The 18,946-nt window shown below is 43.3% G+C and overlaps 1 protein-coding gene across 2 annotated transcripts in view; it reads right to left on the bottom strand.

The window, feature by feature from the left end:
* Positions 1 to 12,904: 12,904 nt before the first annotated feature.
* RASA3 (RAS p21 protein activator 3) overlaps positions 12,905 to 18,946 on the bottom strand; it is a 199,594-nt gene continuing 193,552 nt past the window's right edge. For both annotated transcript variants that reach the window (XM_090021644.1, XM_090021654.1), the window contains exons 21-24: positions 18,580 to 18,788; positions 17,574 to 17,677; positions 15,886 to 16,069; positions 12,905 to 14,742 (exon numbers count right to left, since the gene is read on the bottom strand). In XM_090021644.1, the coding sequence (XP_089877770.1) occupies positions 14,667 to 14,742; positions 15,886 to 16,069; positions 17,574 to 17,677; positions 18,580 to 18,788 (573 nt within the window). In that variant the 3' untranslated portion in view covers positions 12,905 to 14,666. The remainder of the gene's footprint in view (positions 14,743 to 15,885; positions 16,070 to 17,573; positions 17,678 to 18,579; positions 18,789 to 18,946) is intronic.

Here is an 18,946-nt window from a genome sequence, read left to right as displayed (position 1 = left end):
ATGATCTCAACAGTAAAATCTTCTTATTAACTCCTTGCCAGCTGAGGTTCACTGCAACTTTCAGGAATTATGACCAAAATGTTCAGTACTGGGCATCTAAATTTAAGCTTCTCAAGCCATATTTAGGTAACAAATTGGACATGGCCTGATTTCCAGAGGCACTGAGCGCGTAACCCCCCCTCCCCCAAGTTCAGCAGTTTTGCATGCTTCCAAATGAAACATACATTGTACCCATGTCACTGCTTTTTATTTATTTCCCAGAGGCTGGTGGAGTGGCTGTAAGCTGCCTCACACTCATGCCTTCATAGTTTTGATTTACATGGCCCATGAGATTTTTCACCCTTGGAGCACAGCAGGTGTTACGTCCAAGGCCAAATTTCCAATTCCAACCAGCAAGGACCATATAGTGTTGTATTGGAAGGGGAGTGTGAAGCCTACCTCCATCTTATTCTAATATTGGTGTGCTTTCTTACCAGTTTGAGTCCTCAGTTTCACCCCTGGTCTGCAATTCAGAATTCACAGCTTCAGGAGAGAAGAGAACATGTAAGTAGCTTCTTTCAGACACCTAAGTACCATTTAAGGAAGTTCAGGTCCCTGCCAGATACAGTCATGTTTTACTCCCTGTTCCTTTTTGACTCACAATTTCAGCTCTGCCCAGTGCTTGGCTTGAGCTTTCTTGGATCAGGCCTTTCTGCTTACAGCACTTTGGCTGATAGCCTGGGATAAACCTTACAGTTTTGCAGCAACCTCTCCACTCACGGCAGCACAAGCCCAGGATGTGAGCAGGAACAACCCCCCAGAGCAGTAAACAATGGAAGGCATGATGCCAGCTACATACTTTATTTCAAGACCTTCCCCATGCAGTAGGAGGATGTAACTGGGGAAGAGCTCACACTCATGGGTCCAATCCCCCAAGCAGTGGGAAGCCCAGCACAACTAGAAGGCATCAGGTATGAGAAGAAGTGCAGGAGAGAGGTCAAGATTTACATTCTTGATTCACCCAAGAACGCAAAAGATGATGTTGCCATCCTGAAAATTCATGGACTAGGCAACAGGGAAGGAACTAAAAGATCAGTGGAGGCAGACAGAAGGCAGGATGAAAAAAGACAATTTATGGAGAGAGAAAAAAATCTAAATTCAGGTAAACATACTGTACTCTGAAGAATTTGTTAATATTCCTAGTATAAGTTTTATTCTTCTTCTGTCCCAGAAAGACATGTATTAAAAGGGGGAGATGTTGATTTTAGTTCTTCCATTTGAAGATTACTAGAAAAAAATAGGGCGAAGTATTTCCTTTGAGACTGCCATTGCATTTTATCCATTGCCATTGGATCAATTTGATGGGGAGGTTTGAATGCAGGTAGTTTTTATTGATTCTGCTGAGGACTGGATGCAGAAATAGAGTCAGGAACTCCTCTCAACATAAATTGTTCAGATTTCAAAACCTGTTGGGACTGAATTCTAGAAAGGCTGCAGCATGGGTCCATGCATATATCAAGTCTCTCTTTCTCCCGGCAGTTTAAAAAAGGGAGCACTTTTATTTGCAATCTATTTAATGGCACAGAAAAGAGCCTGCAAATTTTGCTACAGCAAGTTGTGCTAATAGGTAAGGAGTCAGACTTTGCAAGTTGTAGGAATTTATCTAGGACAGCCAGTACAGCCAAGAGTGTGAAGGAAGCAGAGTCCTTATTTCAGAATCGGGACACCACAGGAATTATAAACTCTGCACATTATGCTTAGCAACTGGAAGGTAATCAGGTATTGCCCAAACGTACATGCCAAAGATAAAGCTGTTTTGTGACAGTTTTGTATTCTAATTACCTGTAATGCTGCTTTTTCTGAAAGCAAAGACATTTGGGAATTATATTTTTATTGAAAACTATGTATTTTTTTTAATGTAAGAGAGCTCCAGGGAGAAATACAGCAGGTGCAAATCAACATAGGATCTAGGCTGCATGTGTCACCCTCAACCTTGGAGGGTGATCCTAGAGCCCCATGCCCTCTCTCCAACACACCTGCTGCATGTCCTTCAGCAGAGACTGGATTTTGTTCCAAGAAGACTCCTCTGGACAAAATCTCAGTCCAAATCAGTCCCTTTACCAGACCCTTACAGCTCGGAGTGGGAAGCATGCAGTTGGCTATTAACTCACAGAAAATCTTTTGGTTAAGTTAGAGTACAAAATACCAGAGTTTATGAAGACAAAAAGTGCTAAAACCAAGCATCACATTAGTTGTAAATAGAGACCAAACATGATAGTAGCAAATAATAATTTGGAGAAATACCTATGTATGATAAATGTTTTTTCAGATCATCATCACATATAGGCCTACAGTGTGACTGATTATTACACAGTCCCTAAGAAGCAAAAATATTGCATAAGTGTTTATTAAGGCTGGGGCATGAGAGGGCTGCTCTTCATATAGCATTTGTATTTCAGTAATAACATTGCTATTTCAATTTATTTAACTTTATTTTCTTGAGTACTGGATTTTGGTGGGCACATGCTTCCCAAACCTGCCTTGGTCCCAGAACACCTTGGAGGATCTGCAAATGCTACTGCTGATAGCACCAGCATTTTAAAGCAATTCTCATGAAGCTATGGGTATCAAGGAAAACTGTGCCAAACCAGACCAAAATTAATCAAACTCAGATCTGCTGTAAGCAAGGCAGAACCCTGCTGAAGTCAGTGGGCTTTCAGCTGTTTGTAGCAAGGACAGGTCTGGTCCACTATGTTTAAAAGGGCTTGTTCTTCCCATTCTTTCTGATCGAAACAATTAAGTCATAAGTGAACTTCTCCACTATTTGTTGGAAAGTCCTGTTTACAGGACTGCAACTTTTAAACAGCATCAAAAGCAGAAATAGTAGCTGAGTTGTGACAAAAATATTGTTAAAATGAAGACAAATGCAAATTCTTCATGTACATTTTGCACACAATTCCCATTTTAAACAAAGAAAATGTCTCTTATTTTCCTTCACAGTCATTCATAAAAAGTCTTCCTCCTTTGTTCCTTTTAGCAAAATTCTCTATATGTCTAAAAATATCACATTTTTGGTTGCAGAAATCCTTCCATTCACAGAGGAGTGTGTTCTACAGGACTTCAGTGTCTGATGATAGAAAAAACCACAATTCTGATGCCTACAATGAGTTAATGCCTGTTACGTTGTACACCAAAGACACTGCCTAAGGAGATGAAACTTTTCTTTTTTTATATAAAGAGCTACAGACCAAACTTCCAGGACAAGTTCACAAAGGCTGCCCAAAGACTTCTTGTTTATACATGCATTGCATGACTTACCTACAAATATTTTTATCGCATGGATCATGTTCTGTTAAACTTAAAGGGATCTCAAAATTGATTTTTCATTAACTTGCCTGTGGGTTTATCTCATCAGTTAATGAAAAATCAGTTTGGTCTCTAAAGTCAAAGTGTATAGAATATCAGCAACTCTGATTAAAATGTAAGTGCGCCTTAGAGCAGGGCTAAGAACAGACATTCAAAATACCTGATCCTGAATTGATTCAATCTTTGCAGGTTAGTCTAACCTGACTAGGATGAACTGGTTTGAAACTGGACAGACATTCTGTCTGGATTGAGGAAATTCAGACACATGCCTGCAGTGGCTCAGGCTAGAAGCAGGTGGTGCTAGAACCGCCTTCCATTCTCTTCTGCAGGGAGCAGAGCTGAGCTGAGGGGGACATGGCCAGGCCCCAGCAGGACTCTCTTATTAGGGAGAACTGCCTGCATGGTCTCAGGCTTTTCCCCAGTGGCTGCTCAATGGGCAGAAGTGTTGCCAGCCCCCAGCCCCAGGCTAGCACTCTGAGGCAAGGGTGCGTGTGGAGTGCATGCATCTGTTGATGATACAGAGCTTTTTTGATCTCCCTCCCTGCTTCATCATACAGTCTGCAGTAAACTGACAGGCAAGCAAGCCAGCTTGGGGGGGGGCAGGGAGATGCTAACTGTCTTTATCACCCTATTAGCAAAACAATAGCTTCTCTTCACATTATTTCAAACTTCTTAAACAGCTTACTGGCTGACTTCTTGATTAGCTTCAGAAGCCCTAAGCGGTCACTGTTCTGTCTGCCTATCCCAGTGAAATTGGAGAGAGAGACACAGACACCTCTCAGCATTAGCTAGCATACCACATGCTGGCTATGGTCCCTGCTGTGGCAGAGAGGAGGAAGGATCTTTGCTTAAGTGAGAGGGGAGGAGCAGGGAGCACAGGGAAGCAAGCAGACCCTGCTGTGCCTGCAAGTCTGTTTGGAGCTCTAGTCAGGGGGCAGAGGGGAGGGCCCAACTCTTCTGCAGAGCAGAGCCCCACCCATCCCAGAGAGCATGCCAGGATGCTGGGGGGCCTCTGATTTAACTTAAACTAGCAAGGGGTCTGGGACAGATGTACATAAACTGGTTGAGCCAAATCAGTTAAGTCTAATACTACATTCAACCAGGTTTATCTCAAACCAGTTTCAGCCATTTTCAAACTGGTTTATGTGCACTGAACATCTGCTCTGTTACAGGTTTAAACCTGTTTCTGATCACTTAAACCAGTTTATGTGTAATATCTGGCCCTAGCCCAGGAGACTGCTTTCATTCAGGACCTGTAACTCTGGAATGCTCTTGCATTAGCAAGGGTTGATTCACCCATGGTTGCATGGTTCAGGTGAGAGGCAAAATAGGGCTTCTTTTATAGTTTAAATTTGTTACTAAGCACCGTCTTTATATAACATTGCTTTTATCTGGAACTCTTAGTGAATCTTTATGTTCTGTGTCTTGTTAACTTTATTAGCAACTCTGAAAGACAGAGAGCTTTGGGTTTAATATTCTGGAGAAGTAAGGAGGAACATCTGACACTACCACCAATCAATCACTGCCACCAGTCCACATCTTCAGAACATTATGAAAATTCTTGATGAACCCACCAAGGCAAGTTTGTATCATCATTAAATATGACCAGAAACTGACAGTGAAGGACTGGATTCAGATTTCTCACACACCAACATATATAAGGATACTCCCAGGGGAAGTTCACTGGGTACGAGAAGAATGGCACTTCATAGATTGCATAGACATTAGAGCTGGAAGGGACCTTGGAAGATCGAGTCCAGCCCCCTGCCCCAGGGGCAGGAAGTCAGCTGTGGTCCTAGGATCCCAGCAAGATAAGCATCCAATTTTCTCTTGAAGGCGTTCAATGTCGGTGCTTGAACCACCTCTGATGGCAGGCTATTCCAGACCTTGGGGGCTCAGTCAGTAAAGAAATTCTTCCTTACATCCAGCCTGAAATGGTCTTGCAGTAGTTTATGACCATTCAACCTTGTTATCCCTTGGGGCGCTCTGGTGAACAATCGCTCCCTCAGATACTGCTGAACACCCCTGATAAACTTATAGGTGGCCATCAGATTGCCCGAGCATGTGCTTTTCCAGGCTAAAGAGCCCCATAGCTCTCAGCCTGTTGTCGTAAGTTCTGTTTTCCTGACCTCTGATCATGCGCGTGGCTCTTCTCTGCACTCTCTCAAGCTTCTCCACATCCTTTTTGAATTGTGGAGCCCAAAACTGGACGCAATACTTCAGCTGTGGCCTCACCAAGGCCGAGTACAAGGGGAGAATGATGTCCCGGGATTTGCTTGAGAAGCATCTATGGAATGCTAGCCAGCATTTTGCTCACTTTCCTAGCCACAGCATCACATTGAAGGCTCATGTTCATCTTGTGGTCAATCGTGACCCCCAAGTCCCTTTCATCAGTAGTGCTAGCCAGCGTAGCACTGCCAAGCCTGTAAGGATGATGCAGTTTTTTCCTCCCAAGGTGAAGAACCTTTCATTTTTTGGTGTTAAACACCATCAGGTTCTCATCTGCCCATTTCCTGAGCCTGTCAAGGTCAGCCTGGACTGCCCGCCTGTCTTCTGGTGTGGATGCTTTACCCCAGAGTTTGGTATCGCTGGCAAACTTGGCCAGTCTGCTTCTGACTCCAATGTCCACATCATTAATGAAGATGTTGAACAATATGGGTCCAAGGACAGAGCCTTGGGAGAACCCCCACTGGTCACAGGGCACCATGACGATTGACTTCCATCAACCACCACCCTCTGGGTACGGCCATGGAGTCAATTCCCCAGCCAGTGGATCGTGGTGGACCCAAGGCCACAAGTGACCAGTTTCACCAAGAGGTGATCATGGGATACCAGACCAAGGGCTTTTTTGAAGTCAAGATATATGACATCAATCTCCTCTCCCTTGTCCAGGTGACAGGTCACCTGGTTATAGAAGGAAATGAGATTGGTGAAGCAAGATCTACCCACAACAAACCCATGCTGCATATCCCTTAGGATAGTGCCGTCAGCTAGTCTGTTAAGAATAGCCTCCTTGATAATCTTTTCCAAGACCTTGTCCAGGATAGAGGTCAGGCTGATGGGCCTGTAGTTTGCCAGCTCTACTTTCCTCCCTTTCTTGAAGGCATGACATTAGCCTTCTTCCAGTCTTCGGGCACTTCACCAGAGTGCCAGGAGTTCTCGAAGATGTGTGCCAGGGGCTGGGCTATGATGCTAGCCAACTCCTTGAGTACCCTGGGGTGTAGACTGCCAGGGCCAGCTGACTTGAAGGTGTCCAGCCTCTCAAGGTGTTCCTTCACAAGGTCAGCATTGATGGAGGGTAAGGAATCTCCCTCACCCAGGCCTCCCTGTACCGTAATGGGCATGGGTGTCCTGTGGGACTGATGAAAGAGCAACGCAAAGAACCCATTTAATAAGCTGGCTTTTTCTTGGGTGTCAGTTGTCCCATCTGGTTTAGCAGGGGTCCAGTGTTGCCCCTGCTTTTCCTCTGGCTCCCCACATATCTAAAAAAGGACTTTTTATTGTCCTTGATACTTGTAGCTAGCTGGAGTTCCGTCACAGCCTTGGCTTTCCTGGTTTGCTCTCTGGTCCAGACCAGCGTGGAATATTCCTCCTTGGTGGTGGATCCCATCCTCCATCCTTTGCAGGCCTTTCTTTTTAGCCACAGGAGGCCAGCTAGTTCCCTGGAGAGCCAAGGGGGCTGCTGTGCCCTTTTGCCACCTTTCCTCTGAGATGAAATAGCCTGAGCTTGTGCATCAAGGATCAAATCCTTGAGGAACAACCACTCTTCCTGAACTCCCCTTAGGGTCATGTCCCTAGGGCCTCACTGACAAGCCTCCTGAGCTTGTCAAAGTCAGCTTTCCTGAAGTCAAGGACTTCTGTATTGCTGACTGACTTGCCAGCTTTACGGCGGATGGTGAAGGTGATCAGCTCATGGTCGCTGTTGCCCAGCTTCCCATCGATTGTTAGGTCACCGGTTAGGTCGTCCCCAGTTGCCAGCACCAGGTCAAGCAGCACTTTACCTCTCATTGGCCCGTAGACTTCAAGTCAGATGGAGGTCATCCACATGAGAGGAAGCTTTGCAACTGCTTGGATTTAGCTGAGCGCTCTTCCCACGAGATGTCTGGGTAGTTGAAGTCTCCCATGACAGCCATGGATCGGGAGCATGTGGTCTCAGCCAATTCCCTGGTGAACTCTTGGTCAAGCTCTTGACTGTGGGTGGGAGGTCTGTAGTAGACTCCCACCATTGTGCTCCTGTGCTGTGTTCCCCATGGATTTTAACCCAGAGGGTCTCCAGCAGTCCACCTTGGTCGCCCATAGCAGCTTGCAGGGACACCTAGCTCTCCTTGACATAGAGAACTACACCCCTGCCCCTTTTGTCTACTCTGTCTCTCCTGTACAGGGTATAGCCAGATATCGATACGTATCCAGTCATGGGTGGAGTCCCACCAGGTCTCCGTTATCTCTATGATGTCATAGTTATTTGTTTTAAGCAGGAGGACAAGTTCCTCCTGCTTATTCCCCAAGATCCTGGCATTCATGTACAGACAGGCAAGTGTCCCCTTGGGGACCCTTGCCTTGCCTACAGATTAATCCAGGGCTGGGGCAGGGGTGGGCTCCCTTAAGTGCCTAGGCCAGCTGGCTTTGCAAGGGTTGCTCAGAGGGCCATCAATGGCAGTAGTCCCCCCATCCCCTGGTGGGCTTAGTTTAAAGCCCAGTGGAGCAGGTTAGCCAGTCTGGCTGAGAAGAGCCTCCTCCCCAGCGGAGAGAGGTGGAGGCTGTCCCTTCCCAGCAGCTCACTGCCTCTCTCACCAAAGAGCAGACTGTGATCATGGAAGCCAAAGCCTTCCCGATGACACCAGTGCTGCAGTCGTTGGTTTACTACCTGGATCCTCTCTCCCTCCTCAGCCCATAGCCCGAGACTGGGAAGATCGAAGAAAATACCACCTGCGCCCCCAGACCTTTTAGCCCTGCTCCTAAATCCCTGTAGCACCTCATGACCTGGCTGGGAGTACTCCAAGTTGTGTCATTGGTGCCCACATGGATAAGGAGCATGGGATAGTGGTTAGTGGGCTGGAGGAGTTTAGGGATCTTCTCCGTAGTGTCTCAGATATGGGTTCCCAGGAAGCAGCAGACTTCCCAGGCTAAGGGGTCGGAGCAGCAGATTACCCCCTCAGGATAGAGTCCCCCATAACAAACAGTTTGAATTTGGGCTTGGGGAGAGCGGGGGTGGTAGCTACAGTAGAGCCCATGTTGCCTGCAGGAGCTGGCAACTCAGCAGGCTCTGCTGGGGCTGAAAGAGGTTCTTACCAGTTGCTGGGCTCAGCAGGGCCGGGGGCCTTGATGCGGCGGGCCTTGGAGCCCTTGACCACCTTGGTCCAACACCTTGGCTGGACAGGAGGGAAAATCCCCAAGTCCTTCCTTGTCCTGGAGGGTGACCATTGTCTACCCTCCGTCTCCCGGGAGTGAAGAGCCTGGCAGTAGGAGTCTATCTCCTGGTCACAGTCCCTGATGGCATGCAGTCTCTGGACTGCGGCCTGGAACTCCTCCAGCTGGCGTGCCAGAGACCCCAAAAGGGAGCAGACCCCACAAGGGGAGGTGGCCATCAAACCCTTGTTATACTTAAGATATATCGATGACATCTTCATCATTTGGACTGAAAACCTGCAATCTCTGATTGAGTTCCATCAGAAATTCAACAATCACCATTCCTCCATTCAACTATCTCTTGAATACTCCAGCACCAACATCTCCTTTTCAGACACAATGATCAGTATCCAGAATGATAAATTACAGACGTTATACAAGAAACCCACAGACTAATATACATATCTGCACAGAACCAACAATCACCCTAAAGACACCAAAAAAGCTGTGATATACAGTCAAGCCCTCAGATACCACTGAATTTGCACTGAAGAGAACACACGGGATTGCCACCTCACCAATCTTAAAAAGGCTTTCACCCAACTAGGACACTCCTTCAGGGAGATAGATTGCATGTTTGAAAGAGCCACCTGGATACCACATGAAGAACTGCTGCAGTACAGAAGAAAACCCCCCACAGATCGCACACCACTGGTTATGACATACCACCCCTCCCTTGAACCTGTACGGAAAATCCTCAGTTGCAACCCATACTAGAAAGAGACCCTATTCTTAAAAAGATCTTCCCAGAGCCACCCATCCTAGCTTTCAAATGAGCACCGAACCTCACTAACCTCATCACCAGAAGCAAACTTCTTCAGACACAGAACACACCAAAAGGATCCAGACAATGCCGTGACAAGAAATGCAAAACCTGCCAACCCATCTCCACCACCCCCACAATTACTACACCCTACACCAGAGCCATCAGCATTCCTGGATTTTACAGCTGCACCTCCAGAAATGTAATATATCTCATCCAATTCACCAAATGCCCTGATGGAAAATATGTAGGAGAGACCAAAGAACAAGCGTGCCCCAGAATGAACGCACACTGGAAATCTATCAAAGACAGGAATACCCAATTACCTGCGGGGGCACATTTGTCACAAGAAAACCACTCTCTCTCTCCAATCTCAGTCCTGATCCTCAAAGGAAATTTACAAAACACTTCCCAAAGACGAGCCTATGAACTCCACTTCATCAACCTCCTGAACACTAAAGATCATGGACTAAATATAGACATTGGATTTATGACACATTATAACCTGCCTGACATCTGACTCCCCAGGTATCTCTCCACTAGTCATCCCCCTTTCCCCCCACCCCCCAAGTTTGTCTCTCACCCATTGACTCCTCAACCTACATTTTCACTGACTGCCTGTCTTGTACACATACCAGCACAGCCTCTGGGTTTTTTACTTTTCATTCCATCCAGGAAGAGCACACACCAACTGCAGAAACTTCCTTAGCCTGACAAAGGGTTTTTGAACCTGAAAGCTTGCTTAATAATTGTTTTCCAACTATTTAAGTTGGTCTAATAAAAGATATCAGATTCACCCAAAGAACCTTGTCTGCCTATGTCCTTAGACCAACACGGCTACAACCTACACCCCTGAACCAAAAATAAGCATTTAAATGAGCAAGCTCTTTTTCAGATGTACAAAGTTTCTTACCAGCTTCTTGTAGCTTCTTCTCAATTTGGCTGCCAAACTCAGACTTCAAAGGGAGGCCACTGACACTCTTACTTCTATGTATATCACATGTTTCTGCAATGACTCGTTGGATCCCAGGTGCTGTTTTTGTTAGCAGGACTCCCTGAATGCGTCTCTTGTGTGCACCACTCATGTCCCTTTCCATTTTGGGTTGTTTACATGGCTCACAGGTTGTTAAAATTTACCCATCAAGACCATGGTTTCTAAACCTCTCAGGACTTGATGTACTTTATTAAAGAAGAAAAAAATCTTGACGTGTACAAGATTAAGCACCTGATATTGCACCACTTTGTGACAGTTTGTAAAAGCCAAAGTAACTGTCCCCCCTACTTGAAAGCTTTATATGCCTACATCATCAATATGTCACAAGAGTGCTGTTAAAGGACCGTAACAATGTCTCTCCATCACTGAAACAACTGCTCCCTACATACTCCAAAAATGCAGGTTAAAGCCACGTGCACTGCTTTAGGAAGAGCTTGTTTCTCAGATATGAAGATTTGCAGCCACACAGATCTAAGGATGATGATGGTCATGCAGGATTTTGTTGTCATTTCTTTTACAGAAGTGAGATAGTCAAGACCTTTTTAAAACCCCATTACTAGACCGGATCCTTTCTGGTGCACTGGACATTAATACTAGAAAATGACTGCATGCATATGTTCTTTACCTAGGATTCCCGGAGTTATTAGCAGACTGGATCATGAATGTATTACTTTGTTTTTCTGTTTAAAAAATCATTTGCATCTCTGAGCAGGGATACAGCACCAGGGTGCTAGTGTGAGAAAAGATAAAATTGCCCATTCTTATGAATTGTTCAGCATTAGTCTGAGTTTTTAATCCTGGAAAATTGGAAAGACGACAAACAGGTGACCTAAATGTTTCTCAGACTGTTTTGTGTGTCTGATTATCAGGCTATCAAGCAAACATTTGTGGCCAACCTCAAAAGTATTACACAAGGTAGCCAGAAGGTAGATGTTAATGCAAAAGAGCAGCTACAAAAGCTTTGCGTTTCATGTGCACTTCTCAACATTACTGATGCTAAAGACAACTTACATATTACAGTGAACATTTAGCTTTATAGTTTTATTTGTTAGGTTTCAAAACATGGCTGCATGAGTTTAGAAGAGCTTTCAGAGAGTCGGCAAGTCGATGGGAAAAAATGACTGGCTACCCCCTCATTTGCTGTAGGTTACAACGCTGCCATTGTTCAGGTTAACAAGGGGTTCTAGAACTCAAGGGTTCTAGTCATGACTGGCGTCTGGAAGGGACATGAGGACAGTCGAACGTGGGAACTTGAAGAAGGGTGTATATTGTGCCCTGATTTATCTCCAGGGAAGTAAGAGCTGGTCTTTACCTAAAATACAGACTTAAATCTGGATCAGACTTAAATCTGGATGTTAAGATAAGAAGTCTCCTAGAGACTGGTGTAATCCAGGCCTCCATCAGCCACACTTATTTCCAACTGTATTATAGCTAGTCACTCTTAGGACATTCATTTGCACTTTTTTGATCCTTCATCAATCTTTGACAGTAGGGCATTACAGAAAGAAGAGGAAAGACTTAAGAAAGAGGATATGGGTCAGAAAGCCTCTCCCACCTCCTCTTGCCTCTCACTGGCCAACCTTGGTAGGCTGGAGGGGGGAAAGCAAACAGTATGATAAACAACTAGGTGCGAGTATCCTGGCATGAAATAAAGCCATGGCAACAGGTCTGGGAAACCAAACAGGGACCAGGAAATTTTGAAGCCACCTCACAACAAAGATGGTGGTAGAGTAGAAGGGAGTCAAGTCAACTCTGCCCATGTTCTTTGGTGCAGAAACTTAAAAGGAGCTGCTTATTCAGAGTTCTCAGGACTGAAGTTCTAGTTAAGTTCTGCATTCTTGCTGTCTAAGTAGAGGATCTGAGGGATTACAGCGATTTTACACAGAAATACAGTGGCAACAAATCACTAGACACCTGCAATGCAATTTTTTTTCTTTCTTCTACTGAACGGCACAGATTGTGGTGTACCTGTCAAGGCCACTACTGCCCCATTCAGCTACAGAGTATTTTCTTAGAGCTCTTCAGAAGAGGAGATTGGGTCTGTTGTACTGAGTGGTGGTTTCTTGAGCACCAGCTGGACTACTGCATGCATCTGGGTGTTCACACAGATTGTTTTCTAATTTCCATGCCAGATCCAACAATGGAATTGCAGTACTTACAGCTCAGCAAAGAAAGTCCTGTGGATTATACTCAGTTCATAGAAACAGAGTTAATCAAATGCCAGTAGGAATTAACTAGTTGTTTTGAAGGTGAATGTTAGAGCAAACAAGTGTTTAACAGATCGAATTTTTAAAAACATCACTGGCATGGAATGCATCTTACTGAATGTCTCAGTGTTACAACAGCTGTCTAGTCTTTTCTTTAAACTTGGATTAGAAATACACCATTTTTCAGAAATAAAATATTTCATTTAATTGGCAAGTTGAACACACATTACAGGTCATTAGTACTTTATAAACATAATATTAAGTTACAAACACATGTTAAAAATTGCAGTTCTATGGCAGCCAACAGCGAGTCAAATTCATTTTCTGCAACACTTTATTACTTTCCCTTCTCCATTCTTCCTGGTGACAATGAATAAGAGGACCATTTATTATCTGTTAGAACTCTGGTCTACAATATTTTCAGTCAAAACAAAGAAATCTGATTCCTAATACCAACACTAACAAACAGAACTTTCAAAATAAATTGGCCAATTTATACACCCCAAATGCAGTGCAAATACTGCTGAAGATTTATTCCATAACACTCTAGGCAAAGATATGGATTATCTTCACATTACTCTTTTCTGGTCCAATTTAGAAACATAAGACCCATGAATCCCATGACATTACATGGGCTTCTGAGATATCAAAGCCATACACCTTATTGAATCAGAACCTTACAGACAAAAGGTTTATGGCATACAACTAAAAAGCATACATAAATATATATCTTACAATTAGCAGACCTTCATGTTCCTCCTTAATGACTTTTGTTGGTATTAATGAGATACACAGTTCATTCCACTTTCTCTACACACATACCATTAACCATCATGTATGTTAACATACTAAAGTTTAAGTTACCTTTAGTAAAACTCTATTTAAAATTTAAAAACAATATTTTAAAACATGCTTGGAAAAAGTATAAAACTATACACCAAAAATGAAGTGGTGCCAGGGCAGTGTGGATTTGACCCAGGAAATGTCATTCATAGAAAAGCCATTTTCCTAGCATTAGGTTCAGGAGTCTGAGTATCTCAGTTGTTAGGTATGGTGCCCTAACACAATGTTCCTGCTGTCATTTTGAAAAATCAGAACAAGTTGTTCAGTATCCCTTCAAGTTGGCACTTCAGATACAGCCATTTGAAATCATTGTGACAAGACTGTATACAAATAAGATAGCATTGACATTAGTTCAGTTTTACCTACCTAACTTGTTTCAGTTAATTACAGCACCAAGGTTTAGTATTGAAGGGAGAGAAGTCTACTCAGTGTCTTTGTAGAAACAACTTTGTATCTCAAAAATATCAAGAGTACCATACACATCTGGATTTCTATTAAAAACTGTGCATTCTTAACAAAAGTTATGCTGCTGTAAAAACAAGAGGCCCGCTCCTTGATGTACTCATGATAATACAAGCTGCAATGTGAGGGACTACACCAAAAAGGATGGATCTTCTTCCACTTCTTTTTTAAATGTAGGCATTAAAAGCAAAGTGTTACTAAGCTTTTCCTAAGATGGCATAATGCAGATGTGTGGCATAATATACAAGTAACCAGGAACAAAAAACCAGTAACAAACAACTTTAGAAAATGCTGCATTTCATCAGCTTACTTGCTTTCCGTAACATGAGGGATAGTTGCAAAATGAAGTCCACGCACCTGATCATTGAACTGATCACTAGATTCCAAGAAATCAAAGCATATTTAAAAACACACGACAACAACTGCCTAGAAGGCAGAGTTCCATCATCTGTAGATAACCAGATGAATAAAGTGCATAGCAACTATTATAACAGTTCTTGGAGAGAGAATAACACACTTAGCAAGACATAGAGTTTGTAAGCTTGCGCTTGTTATCTACACTGTGCTACATGTGGTTTCCCTTTTTTAAGCTTTTTAAGCTTCAGTGATTCATCCTTCAGCATCATCCTGTCACTTCTTTTACACTTCAAATGGAATGTGCTGAGATTTCGGACTGCTGCCTGATGTAGCTCTGAAAACTCTTGTCTCCAATAGGGTGTTCCCTAAAAAGGGAAAAAAGTTGAAGAAAAAGTTACATATGTGCTACCCTGATTATTGGGAAAAAATACTGATTCTTCTAAAGTACCATATTTACTCAAATCTAAGACAACCTTGAATTTAAGATGACCCCCCAGTAATTTGCTTCTATGCATGGTAATTATAAATTTATTATCATTTCCCATGTATAGAATCTAATTATTATTGGAGGGTCATCTTTAATTCATTTCTATATTGCTGCAGGGGGGCAGGAAGCGGGGGGGTAAGTGGTGTGGGGCAGTCATCCCATGCTTGTGCCCATCTTCTTGCCACCTGTCTCCTGCCTGCTGCACCCCCAACCTTGGGCCCCCCTTTCCCCTCCTCGCCTCCTCAGCCTCTGCTCCCCCTCCCCTCTCTACTTCCCAGCCTCTGCTACCCCTCCCCCACTGCCCGCAGGCTCCATCCTTGTTCTAGCCTGAGGCCATGGTCAGTGTCCTAGGATGCAGCATGTACAGTACCTGCTGGCATGGAGAAAAAATAAGTGGGGGGTGGGGAGGGAGAGAAACAGGCAGGACAGCAGAGGTGACATGCAGGAGGAGATGATGGGATGCAGAGGCAGTGTGGGGGGAGGGGGCAAACACAGGCAACAGCTGCAGCTATGGCCACAACCCCAGGTAGGGGCTGAAGCTTGAGCCACAAAAGTCACTTGCCCTACACCCCCATCACCCTCTTACTCAATTCTAAGGTGAGGGGCTTCCCCCCCATATTAAAGGAGGGGGCCTTATCTTATAATTGAGTAAATATGGTAATAGATGTTGCAGATTAAAGGAAATTTTACTTGCAATTGAAATTGAACTACACAAAATTCTTAAATATTTGCATCTTCTGAGCCAATATCTGATGGGCACAGAATCACTTTTTTATACTAGTGCTACAAAGTTTCCATTATTAATATATTTTTCCTCAAATACTTGTTACCAATCATACTACCTTTGAAAAAGATGTAAGCACTTTATTTGTAAACTGTTAAAAAAGAAATACATTAAGCCCAATCAAAACCTTACATGCAGCTGTACTGCAGGATGTTTCCCACCATGAATAGTTTTGAAAACCAGGAAGTAAGCAAATGAAATACTATTTTATAGAGTTATTGCACAATCCATACTTACTGGCTTCCATATTTTGTCTTCTTGAATTTATCCCTCTTGTACTGAGCATGTTCTTGTTCTAAAGTCACAACGTCTTCTATGATTTGCTTTAGTGTTTTGTATGTTTCCTTAGGGTCATCAATGACAAATGTTGAATACTCTTCCTGTTCTGGCCCATCATACACAGATTTGCTACCACAAGCCTCTGCAAAGACAAGTCATCACGTTTACAGGAAAAGCCCCAAATCTGAAAAAGGGAGACTGTAGAAAACCATCTATCTGCAGATTACATAGGCCAATAAGTCTCATTTTGCTGAAACTCAAACTTTTAATATGGATTCAACTTTCATTAGGAACTAACTATTACTGGTTAAGAAGCAAACTGCATAAAGGTCACAAAAAGCACTACAAATCAAATTGTGACTTTTTTTTAAAGAGATATGACTAAAATTGATTTACAGGGTGGGTAACTGCTAAATATGTTTTGTAATGCTACTGAGAAAGGATTGGAGAACAAACAAAAGTTGAAGTAGAATCAATACAACCCCAAACATTCACTTGTTATGCTACTATGTGGATGGGGGTTGAGGTAACTGGCTAAAGCAACTGGTTATATGAATCTGTCAAGTGCCTTTGCTTTTAACTGTTTTGTTACAAAGGGGGAAATAAATCTTTCACTTTACCGCTATGTATCATTGGATTTCTAGCTTTTCTGCTGTTTCAGTCTCTGCTTCTAAACTACCATTCCTTGCTGAACTGCCTATGTGAGAAACTTCATCCCCTTCCCATAACTGAAACTAGATGCTTCTTCTGGCCATGCCAACTCAGAAGACCAGGGGGAGGGGGCACTGGGAGAGATGGGCATGAGGAGAGGCAGCTCGGAAGTGGTAGGAGATCTTAGGTTCACATAACTGCATGGTAGCCAAAAGTGGATTAAAGGACTTTCCAGTCCGTATGTCTGACACCACTGGCTCATATCATATTATAAAATAAAGTACTATTTAAAGCTTAGCACTGCAGGGAAGGTTTCCCTGCCACACCGTGTGCTGAATTAGGATCTCTAGTTTGGCATGTTGCACTGCAGAATGCTTTTCTGGCTTGCCTAGAAGCACTAGCTTCCTCTGCTCTTGTGTCTTTGTACTTCTATCCCTCATTCCATATCTCCCCTCCACCCTACACTAGCATACATTTTCCAGTTTTCCAGCCCCATTTTGCTTTTCATTTTTAAACATTCATGGGGTCAGGTTTCACTGATGCACATAAAGTGGCTAAGGGGAAGAAACTGTTTGAATCCAGCATGCTCTTTGGAATTGAATCAGAGGCATGCACATGGTTTCTAGTAATACAAAACCTTGTTCCCGCTGAAATCTCAGCTTGACCACTGCTTCTTTACAGGATCAGTAAATTTCTAGTTAATGCACACTTTAACTTGTCAATTCAGAGCATGCAAACTATGCTCTTCAACTATTTTAGGATTCTGTGGTTGAGACCCTACCTCAAACAACTGTTTAATATGTGCAAATAACTTTTATATAGATTATGAGCTTGCACTGTGCACCAAAAATAATTCTCACAATTTTTTCTGTTGCCTGAAGGCAGTTAATGAATGATGACACACTGGTACACAAATGTATGCCTGTGGAGCTGGTCTAGATTCATTTGAAGCATAAAGTAACTCAAACTAAGTCATTTTCTTATTTTGTCCCCACCTTGCATTTTCTCCAATTTTGGCATATACAAGTTGAAGAGGGAGTAGATGCGTTCAGTTTCTCGATCTCCATCTATGTCTAACTGTATATTCGCTGGTAGGCCACTATAAAAAAGGATAGAAACAGGATGGTTCAAGACTAGTTTAAAAAGTCTTATGTTTCAAAGCACAAAAGCAACACTTCAAACTTAACAAGCTTGAAAGCATGCATCACTCCCAGGTTCAAAAATGAGAATTCATCAAAAGGTGCTTGCCTGAGTGTCCTGGAGCTTGTAAAGCTTCCTAACACAGACCTGCCTGACTGATGACAGTTCAAATTCCCTTTGCACTGCCTATTCAGTACACCTTATATTGGACTAAGAAGAGAAGACTTGGTAAGAGCACAGGTCACTTTGTTGAAACAGTGAGACAGACTGAGAAGATAGCTAAGTCTCTGTTCAAATCCTGGCTTCTAGGGCCAACAGCTACTGATCTACTGGATCTGTGAGGATGACAGCTCTCCTTTAGGAACTAAACTGAGACCCTCAACTGTCTCCATACAGCTTATGGAAAGCCCTACAAGCAGGAATGATATTCAGTCACAATCAATTTGAACTTAGCTTAAAATGTAAGTCTAGACAGAAGTAAAGGGTTGCTATCTTCAGTCTAAATAAACTTGCAAGCAAGTATCAGAAAGAAGTCTGTCTGAATGTGAACCCCAAATCTTAAGTATTAAAACTGCCTACAATTCAAACATACAAGACAGCATCCTGTACTGCTAGACTGCTATTGCTGCCCCATTCCCAAGAAAACAGATAATTTTGGCCAGGATCTGTAGAGAGCAATTGAGTTAGGAATGAGAAGACAATGATTTGGTTGATGTGTGACAAGTTTTTTACTGTCCAAAACCAAAATTGCCTTGGTTGCTTGCATGCTCTTATGAATATTATGCCATTGAGAATTATTCTGCATTGATTTATCACATCCATAGCAAAATTCAGAGCAAGAAGCATTTGACCAGTCCTTACCCAGTGCAAGGGGTACAGCCAGGAGCATTATCTGCAGTAGCCTTACAGCACAGCCAGTGCCCATTGAGGTATGCAGAAGGGTGATAAACTGTGAGGCGTTTCTTGTTGCACTGGCTAACTTTGGTAAGGATATCAATCCAGTCCTTGGCCTCAACACAGTTATTTGCCTGAATGTACAGGACTCTTTCAGGCTGAATCACTTGGAACATCTGAAAAAAGGAAGCAAGCCACAGACTGAATTATCAGCTTGTTTTAACTGAACACAACAGTCAATTCAGAAGATCAGCCAGTAAAGGAAAAAGTTTTTTAATGGCATAAATTTCCAGTGTACCAAAAGGTGTAGTGCACCAGTTAGCATATTTACTGA

This window comes from Crocodylus siamensis, chromosome 1 (assembly GCF_052110815.1).
Source record: "Crocodylus siamensis isolate JL-2025a chromosome 1, ASM5211081v1, whole genome shotgun sequence".
Classification (NCBI taxonomy): domain Eukaryota; kingdom Metazoa; phylum Chordata; order Crocodylia; family Crocodylidae; genus Crocodylus; species Crocodylus siamensis.
This window is presented reverse-complemented; position numbering and strand designations above follow the sequence as displayed.